Below are 10,376 nucleotides of genomic sequence, written 5' to 3' on the forward strand. Positions count from 1 at the left end.
TCTGCCTCTGCCTCTGCCTCTGCCTCTGCCTCTGCCTCTGCCTCTGCCTCTGCCTCTGCCTCTGCCTCTGCCTCTGCCTCTGCATCCCATCATGCTACTGCGGATTACAGGTATGTGTCACTGTGCATTAGAAACCCAAGCTCAGGTCCTCATGCTTGAAAAAAAAAAAAAAAAGATGTTCTACAGATTGATCAATTTATCCAAACCTGCAATAATCCTCATTTTTATTTGTTTTGTTTTATTTGATTATTTATTTGCTTGTTTGTTTGTTTTGTGATCTCTTATGGTATATACATATATACATGAATTTATGCTTCTATATGTATGCATGAGTGTGAACACATACGTATGGATGCGCTTGTGTGCATATGCATAGGCTAGAGGTCAATTTGCTATGGGTTTCTTTCTAGTAAATAGCCCATCTTTAGACTAGTCAAATTCAGTAAGGATTAAGATTATAATTTGGTTTTTGTTTTCTTTTATTTTGGTCTGGTTTTTGTTTTTGTTGTTGCTGTTGTTGTTATTGTTTTATACAGGATTTTTCTATTTAGTCCTCGCTGGCTGTTTTGGACTCACTATGTAGATCAGGCTGTCCTCAAACTCACGGAGATCTGCCTGTTTCTGCCTCCCAAGTAGTAGGATTAAAAGCATGTGCCACCATGCCAAGCTAAGATTATCATTTTAATTGGTATTTGTGCGATCAAAATTTATAAACCCAGAGTTCATCAATTCTCGCAGACATAGAGATCTTCCTGCCTCCACCTCCTGATTACTGGAATTACAGGTGTGCACCACCACCTGCTTTTTATGTGGGTACTCGTTTTTTATACAGCAAGTGCTTTACTAACTGACCCATCTCCCCAACCCCTACAAGCTCTTTATAATGGACAAGAGATGCTGCCATTATAAATGAGGATATATGTGCTGAGGATATAGCTCAGCTGAGATTGCCTAGCACACACCACTGGATTTGATAGCAAGCACTTCATAAAACTAAACCTGATGACACATATCTGTAATCTAAGCTCTTGGGAGGTAGAGGGAGGGAGATCAGAAGTTCAAAGGCATCCTTGGCTATTGAGTGAATTTCTGGCCTTTCTGGGTTACATGGAACCTATCAAAAAGAAAAAAGATATGAATGCATCAGCGTATTACCAGGGATAGCAGGTACCATGATGACTTTCCAACACTGACATCCTTCCAGATCCATGGCCCAGATCTCTTGCTTTTTGGTAAAGTATATCCATGGTCTGTCTGGGTCAGAGGTATCCACAGTCATTGCCCCACTTAACTCAGATTCTGTCACATTACAAGAACATTGGCTCCTTCCATGCTGGTTTGAAGCCTTGGGTTGTAGAACATGTTGTGTGGTGTGATTGCTAATATTGCAGTAGAACATCTGATGGCCCAGATCTGAAACTTCTGTCCAGTACAAGCGACTATTGGGAGGAAGGAAAATATCCCTTTAATTTAATGAAGAAAAAACATGTCACTTCAAACATTTCTTTCTAATAAAGATCAAAAATGCATAATAATGAGAAGACAAATGCAGCCTTGGGAGTAAGCATGTCCAAATATCAAATAACTTCCTTCTGAAATAGAGAAGGTCATAGGAAGTCCAACTCAGTGTTGCCCAGTGATTTTTAAAAAAAAAAAATAATGTGTTACAGGCAAAGCCCTGGGCTCTAATCATGTTAGACTTGTAGTTTGAGAACCTTCAGCGGCCATTTATGCCTATAAATTCTAAACTTACTTTCATATTTTGAGTATGCCCCTTTCCACCCTCTGTTTCTGTTTCTCCTTTAAATATGCATTATTTTGTTACAAATTTAAAAACAAAACAAAACCAAAAAGACACATCTTAAAAGATTTTTTTACTGTCAGTACAAATTCCTCTTGTTTGGTTTGCTACCATAAGAAATTAAAGAAACTGTTAAATATTTAGAAGCATTCAACATCAAGAGCTTTAAATCTAACTGTACATTGTAGCCCCTGAAAAAGCTATAAGCTTTTTTTTTGTCAAAAGTATTTCTCTACAAAGAATCTCATCACTATACAAAAATCCGTACAATTTTTATACTGAAGCTAATATTGAGATGCACTTGAATTTCTACATTATCATAATAGTTGCCTGATCTCACACACACTCCACACATTTTAGGATAGCCATTTATTCTTTATCTTTATCTTCCTCCTCCTTATCTTCCTCCTCCTCCTCCTCCTCCTCCTCCTCCTCCTCCTCCCCTCCTCCTGATTCATTTTTCTTTTTTGAGCCTATTGGCCTACCAGGACCCTTTTTTTCTTGTTTCACCTTTGCCCTTGGCATGATTTGCAGCAATATCCTTTTCATACTTCTCCTTTAGTTTAGCTGCTTTCTGCTCATACAGTTATTTATCTTTGGCAGATTGTTCAGACCATGTCCCTCCCAGTTTCTTTGCAGTATCTCCAACAGATACTGGATGCTGACTTTTGATCCTTGGTCAATATTCAGAACAAAACCAGAAGAAAGCAAATGGTAGTCTTTTGGGAGCATTGGTATCTTTTTTCTTTCCTTTCCTAACACCATTGGGAGGAATATAATTCTTATCTCCCTGTCATAACGAGCATTGTTGCTCTTGACCATATCTTCAAACTTTGACTGTTCCTTTGCAGACATGGTCTTCCATCTCTCCTGGAATTTCTTTGAGAACTCAGCAAAGTTGACCTAAAAGTTGGGGTGCTTCTTGTCTTCCTCATCCCAGTACATGCATGAAGAAGACTTATCAAGACATTTTGTCCCGCATCTTGTTGAGGTCTCTTGCCCATGCTGATGGCACAGCATCTACCTGGTGCAAGCTCTTCCCTCAGAGCCTAACAGAAATAACTTCCTTCCCCAAGCTCCAGCAATAACTGGTGTCTATTTCTGTTTCTTAATGCCAATAAACAACTTAGTTTCAAAATAGCCCATGTCCATGCTTGTGGTACAATTAAAAACATCCTTTCTAAGCTGGAAAAATTGATACTCAGTTGGTTAATAATATAGTCTTAAGACTATATTATGATGATATGAACTTTATGAAGATAGGCAGAGCCAGAAGAGCATTCACTGGGCCATAGCTACTGGCCTCCTGTGCAGTTCATCCTGTCTTGATCATATCTACGTCTTGCCACTTGACATCCTGCCACTGTTATAAAATTCACTGATATAAAAAAATTTGTTATGCCTTTCCTTATGCTAATTAGCCTGTGGGTTAGTCAAATTTTCAACATGCATTAAGATTATAACCTTAACTGATAGTTGTGGGATCAAAATGTGTATATTAGAGATTAAGCCTGGAGTCTAGATGAGAATTCTATCTCTGAGCCTTACTTCTTACTCTTATTTACTACATTTTGAGTTAGGGAGTCTCACAAAATCACTGTGGTTGGCCTTGAACCCACAATGCTCCTGCTTCTGGCTTCTGAGTAATTGGAATGACACATATGGACCACCAATCTTGGCTCAGAATTATTTATTATAATTTAATGCAGCTCCCAACCATGTAATCCCAGTGCCCAGGAGCTAAAACAGGAAGATGGAGAGAGAATTCTGGTCATCAACAGCTACACAGCCAGTTCAATGTCAGTATGCACTAGTGATACTCTCTACAAAACAAAACATAAGCACCTTAGTTTACCATTGTTAGCTTCTAATATTAAGCAAAAATATTACACTAAAATCTATATCTCTTTCATTGCAATAAAGATGCTCATACCTCAAGAGGGGATATATAGAGAAAGAAATTATTGTTGTATGTCCTTTGCAAGCCTTCACCTCCCTGGGGGACTTCACCTTGTGTTCAAGATCAACATCAAATATCTGTGTTCCATTTTGTGATGCTTTCAGAGCAAAGTAGAGGTGCCTTGCAATCCAATCAACAGCAATAACTCTAATGTCAGAAACCAGTGCATCCTGGAAAAGCTTAACATGAGGGGGGTCAAAAAGAGTAGTCATTCATTTGCACACTTCCTTAGCTGTTCCTATCATTACCCATTGAACCTGTCTATAAACCCAAGCCTCACTCATTCTGTGTTGTGACAACTATGCCACATGCCATTTTCTCATGCTGTATATTGCCCCTAGATTATTTTAGGCACTTGGCTTCAGCTCTGGTCTGAATACCAGGGTTAAAACCCCTCATCTTCAGATATGATGGTTTGTTCAATTAAGGACTCAAATATCAAATGGCCTAATGAAATCTCCAAGTGAGGTACTCCAAAAATAAGAACCAATCACCCTACCTCAAACGTCTTTTTCTCTTGCACTCAGTATTGTTAAAGATGCCCAATTTAATCCAAGGAGTCATTCTGTATACATATGGCTCCCTTTAGTTTCTTCTCATATTACTATATGGAGAGCTAGTCTCTTCAGAAATCCCTCCCTAGCTTGGCGTCTCCTTTCTCCCTCCTTGACTGTCACCTAACTCCTGGGTTCCTATGACTCCCACTGCTGAAAGAGAGAGCATTCTTAAACATAATTTAAAGCTGGAAGTAGTAGAGCATATCTGGAAGGCCAGCTCTAGACAGGTGGAAGAAAGTGAAACAAGTTCAATGTCAGTTTCAGCTACACAGTTCATTTGAGGCCACCCTGTTCTATGCTCTATGAGAGACTCTATCTCAAAACAAAAAAGTATAAGAAAATAAAATTTAGAAGTTTTTTTAAAAACACCATTTGATCAGTAAATGACTTGCTAGTTGTCTTTCATAACTTACTATTAGCTTCTAGATTGACAGCTGACCATTATCCCACCCACCCCCCTGCTTTACCCTAACCCACACCTACACTCCAGATTCCCTTTCCTTACAGCTCGCAGGCATGTTGGGGCTCCCTCTTCCCCTGCCTTTGCTCTGGAGATCCTTCCGAGGCTTCCCCCCACCTTTTGCTGGCTCATCTTTAGGCAAAACAGATTTCTGCTTTCTGCAGAGCACCACCTTAACGTGGGCTGCGATTCCACCCTACCTTGCTCTCTGCATAGCAGTTACACTACTCTCTCTTTGATATTAATTCACATTTAGTGAATGGCTATCACAGATCAGAGGCTGTGCTTGGCAACTGACCATTAATTAACACCTGATGTCTTAATTGATCTCCTCATTTCGTCTCCATGAGAGTGCAAAGATCAGATAGATACCACTTAGAGAGTCAATGTATTATGGCCTCAGCTCTCATCAGCAGTGTGAGTATACATAAGTCCCATGAAATCCTACTCTAAAGCACACCATCTAAGTCATTGTGCAGTACTGCCTCCTAGGGTTAGAGGAAGCGCGATGTCTAAAACATCAGGTATTTGATATCTAAAAATCTGTAAATGATCATTTAAAAGTATGCATTTTTGGATTGGTATGTTCAGGAGTAGGAATGGCAGCTCTGGGTTTAAACTTAAAATCAGATAAAATACTTTTTCCTCACACCAAAGTAGTTTGAAGAGACTTAGGATCAGAGGTCCTAAGAGTTTTTGTTGAGCCGGACGTGTTAGACAAACCTGAAGTGGCCCATGGATTTGCTCTCTGTGAAGAGCAAGGACTGTAATGTTTTTGTCTCCTAGTAGAGTTCAGATCTAGAAGGTCCACTCCCAACCCTATGTGTTGAAGACTTGGTCCAAACCTTGCAGCTACTGGGAAGAGGCGAGCCTTTAGAGCGGGTGCTTTATGAGGAGTCTTGGGGTCACTGGCTATAGGACTGTGGAATCCAGGTCTCTTTCTTTCTGCCCTCTTTTGAATAAGAGATGAGCAGCTGAACTGCCTTGGGCGCTATCTACCATGAAGTACATCACTATAGGCTCAAAGTGACAAGGCCAGAGGATTATAGATGAAGCTTCTAAAACTGAGTCAAAAGAGACCTTTCTCTTTTCTCTTTAGGTTGATTCTCTCAGACACTTGTTCTAAAAGGAACGATCATCCTCAGGAGCCCCCGAAGCAAAAACTGGTCCTGAAACCCACTAAGCAGTCTTGCCTGACACATACACAGACCTTCCTGCATTTACGCATGGCTAAATGACCACACATTGAGTTGCTATTTCAGTCATTCTAATCTTGAAGGCTCCCCCATTGGCCAACCATTTTAGTTACATCCTTCACTTCAAAGGAATCGCAAAGGGAAATACCTTGGAGCTGGAATGATTGCGCACATTCAGAAGGAAGAGTGCATCTCCTTGAGCGAAATACCCCATTTCGTCATCTGCCGTGTACCCCACTGTGCTGACGTCTCCCTCCGGGGAAAATGTCCACAAAACTTGATTTTGGTCCATGTCTAGAAACACGATCTTATTGCCGAGAAGAGAAATGAGATACGGACATGGCTTGATTTCTGCAAGAGAAAAATAGACAGTACACATAAGAAACAAGCTTCAGGCTAGAAACCGCCAGCCATGTTGAAAATCCATCGGCTACTTCAGGTTTGTCTTACACGTTAGGCTCAACAAAAACTCTTAGGACCTCTGATCCTCAAATTACTTTGGTGTGGGGGAAAAAAAGTATTTTATCTGACTTTAACTTTAAATCCAAAACTGCCATTCCTACTCCTAAACATACCACTCAAAAATGTATACTTTTAAATCATCATTTACAGATTCTTAGATAACAAATACCTGATGTTTTAGACATCACTATATCAGAAAATGGCCCTGGCCCTTTGGATGTGAAGACTCGAACCTAAAGAATTTAAAAAAGGAAGAAAAAATTAAAAATATATTCATAGATATTCTCATTAGCAGTAAATTCTATGACTGATAAACTATACTATATTCATTGCATACACTTAATATGCATTATAAATAGCTTGAAGTCATTGTTAACATCTAAGCATATTGTAATAAATAACTGAGGGAGAAAATACTGGCCTACACCCACAGTTGGTTTTCTGATGTAAACAAAGTGAAGAATGGTAAATATCCCCACTGCATGGGAAAGGTCTGGGCAATTATTATGTAGCACAGGTGTTCTCCTGGGCTGATTAATTTGATTGTGTCAATCGTTCCCCAATACTGGCACAACTAGTCACTAGCCATCACACCTGAAACTAATCAATAGTTGTCACACCTGAACCATATACAATGTTTACTCATCAATTAAATATTTTTAAATAAATACAAGGTATTCAGCAGGGTCCAAGATCAGGTTATATAAAATAGTTAACAGACATAAAATCATATGAATTATGGTAAGCTAAACTGACTATACTTCCTGAAAGGAAGCTTAGAAGGAGAAAATAATCAAGCCTCCTTGTATTTGAAAGCAAGTATGCATTTCACATCCATTCTATTTGGATTCACATAACTACCGTAGAAATAGAGACTGGATCAGGGTTCTGTGGCCTATCATTGCCTAGCCATGCAGCCTTGGGACTTAGCTGACAAGACCCAGGGATCAACTGTGATAATGAGTACAAAATTATTGATCGCAGTACGCGTAGCCTACAAGTACTCAAACACAATACTCTGAATGCACGACCACTGTCAAAGCATCCTTTACCTAAACTGTGCTCTTTGCCCTATGTAAGCCTGACCACTTGATTTCTCTGCTCACAGTGGAATTAAATAATTAACAATGGAGGAATTCTTGTTTGGTTTGGTTTGGTTTGGTTTGGTTTCTGGTTTTTTTGAGACAGGGTTTCTCTGTGTAGTCCTTCACTTTGTAGATCAAGCTTGCCTTGGAGTCACAGAAATCCCTCTCCACTGCCTCCCCAGTGCTGGACCACCACCACCAGGCCAAGGTAGGAAGTCTTAGTTCAGTCTTTTAGTTAGCCAACCATTATTACACTATTAAAACTCATATCACAGGTCTGGAAAGACGACTCTGCCATTAAATGTTAGACTCCCAACAGGAAACAAAACAAAACAAAACAAAACAAAATCAAGATTCTAAAACCTAGGAACTGGGGAGACAATGAAGAGCAATTATTTCTCTGTCAGGGACCCAAGTTCAGTTCCCAGTACTCATAAGGGGACTCTCAACTACCTGTAACTCCTGTTCCAGGGACCCAGTGTCTCTGGCCTCTATAGGCACCTCCACATACATGTACATATGTGCATGCAGAAATGCAAGAACATGATTTAAAATAATGAAAATAAATTCTCAGATCAAAAAAGGTGTTTATCCCTGCTTTCTCTCTCATACCTGGAAGGCAACAGTACATCCAGGACTCACAGCCTCAAGTTGAAAAGACATCACTGGGGGTGTAACACTTGCAGACATCCAGTCTTCAGTTGATCTATTTGTGCCACTTTGTTTAGATATGTGATAGAAGATTTCAAATTTGGTTAGCACTCCATTTTCATGCTTAGGTTTATTCCACCTGAACTCTACCACAACTTCTTTCTTCCTGCTGTATCTTCCACTTGACAATATAAATATTCTGGGGTTCTCTGGTGCTGATGGAACTGAAAAGTAGGCACACAGATAGACAGGGGAGATATACCACAAGGCTGAATTTTATAATCCATGATCATAGTATGGCCATCTTGGCAAAAAGCATTTCTCATTCCAGAAAATTAAAGTTCATTGTTCTCATGCTTAAGGCTCTACTTAGAGTAATCTACAGTTTTCTTCAGAAGCCTATCTTGATATTTCCACAAGTCTTTATGATGTCCTTACTACTGTCCTTATCCAAAGATGTCCTTATACCCTAACCAGTGTCCTCTTACTGCTACTATTCAAACTCATCTTTCTCATCTGTGCCCCAAACAGATGAAAGGTGACTGGTTATCCCCAAGAAAGTATAACATTCACTGTCATCCTGATAGAGCAGTTTAACTGGTGTTAATTATTAGGAGGGGCAGCAACGATTACAACTGCCCTTCACCCAGTTCAGGAGGTAAACTACAGCATATATGGGTTCTGGCCTTCATTATGCTAACCCTAAAGGAAGCAAAAAGTGGTGGAAATGGCTGACAGATAATCCAAAGAGTATGGCTGAGGCATTCCACCATTAGCTACATTAGAGTTGAAATAAGCCATGCTTTCCCCAGTCTTTGTATTCCAAATATCCCTCTTCTGTCTTGCAAGTTTGGGGCAAGGCCTCACACCTTCTCCCTTTCCTCTCTCACTGCTTCCCAATGTCCCTCACTCACATTCCCATTCTATCTGCAGTTCCTTTTATACTTTACATCTCTTATCATATGATACCTTGAAGTACTTTGGATAATAATAGCCCTGATAAGCTTATATTCTTGAATGCCTAGTAGAATTAGAAGGTGTGGCCTTATTGAAAAGAGTGTGTCACTGTGGAGAGGGGGAGGGTGGCCTTTGAGGTTTCAAAAGCCCATGCCAGCCCCAGTGTCTCTTTCTCTCCATAATGGCCATGAATCAGGACATAGAGCTCTCAGATGCAGGGCTATGCCTGCCTGTGGGTCACCATGCTCCCTGCTATGATGATAACGAACTATCAGTAATTAAAACCTATCTCTTCTCACACCGTCTCTAACAATCCAGCTAAAGTTTCTGCACTGAAAGACCTTTGCGAACACATTAATTCATGTACATCTCCCTCTTCGAGGTATACTTGAGGTATGTTGACAGAGTTGATGATTTCATGCTATAGGCCATGCTTCTCAATTTGGTTATCATGGCCTCGTTTCTATTATACTAGAAGCAGATATATTCATTTCCAAACTCCATAAAAACAAACTATTGTTATTCCTTACTTAAGAGTTTCCCAGATCTAGTATTGAAGTGGCATATAAGTGCTTAATAAAGATCAGTGAGCCTGAAAAATTGGCTGTTTCGCAAATATTCTGAGGTTTGGGCCAAATCCCTTTATTCTTCCACACTGCTCTCGGTATCTGTCAGATGTCATAGGCTCCTAGGGGATCCCCTCGGGGATACAATCAAGTTCATGTTCAAAGAACTGCACTACAAAAGTCAGAAGCCCAAGACAATGTTAAAACCTACCTTGATTCAAATGTTTCCTGGGGCAGAACATTGCCCATTTTCCACTATGTTCCTGTTATGAGATTTATTGATGAATATTATTGAATACATCGTGCCATTAAAAGTTCACTTCTGAGTGGATCTCATTGTCTACTGAGCTCTTATTACTTGCTGGATCCTCTACCAGAATTTTATAGAAGTTCAACTAATATAATACAATCACTACTGAGTATTTGCCAAATATGCCTTCAATGAGATTAATGAAACTCCACTAAAAACTCTGAATTAGGTTCTTGCCACTCAATAGCTATTTGTTGCAAGTCTCTAGTGGTCTTCCTCTCACTTCCACAGACAAGATTCTAACCGCTGTCTTGTGTACCAAGCTGTGTGGGATCAAGCATAGGTGGTTAATAGGTAATCACCCGTTTAATATAAGTGTGGTGCCATGCCAGCAAGATTCTGCTGAAGGGACACTGATATAGCGGCCTCTT

At 39.9% G+C, this 10,376-nt stretch overlaps 1 protein-coding gene across 1 annotated transcript in view; it reads right to left on the reverse strand.

Annotated features, from left to right (window-relative positions):
* Nucleotides 1-10,376, reverse strand: part of Ros1 (ROS proto-oncogene 1, receptor tyrosine kinase) — a 132,245-nt gene that overhangs the window by 57,191 nt on the left and 64,678 nt on the right. The window contains exons 22-26 of the mRNA XM_021204829.2: nucleotides 8,134-8,396; nucleotides 6,606-6,669; nucleotides 6,123-6,325; nucleotides 3,735-3,940; nucleotides 1,156-1,439 (exon numbers count right to left, since the gene is read on the reverse strand). Coding sequence (XP_021060488.1) covers nucleotides 1,156-1,439; nucleotides 3,735-3,940; nucleotides 6,123-6,325; nucleotides 6,606-6,669; nucleotides 8,134-8,396 — 1,020 coding nt within the window. The remainder of the gene's footprint in view (nucleotides 1-1,155; nucleotides 1,440-3,734; nucleotides 3,941-6,122; nucleotides 6,326-6,605; nucleotides 6,670-8,133; nucleotides 8,397-10,376) is intronic.

This window comes from Mus pahari, chromosome 9 (genome assembly GCF_900095145.1).
Source record: "Mus pahari chromosome 9, PAHARI_EIJ_v1.1, whole genome shotgun sequence".
NCBI classification, from domain to species: domain Eukaryota; kingdom Metazoa; phylum Chordata; class Mammalia; order Rodentia; family Muridae; genus Mus; species Mus pahari.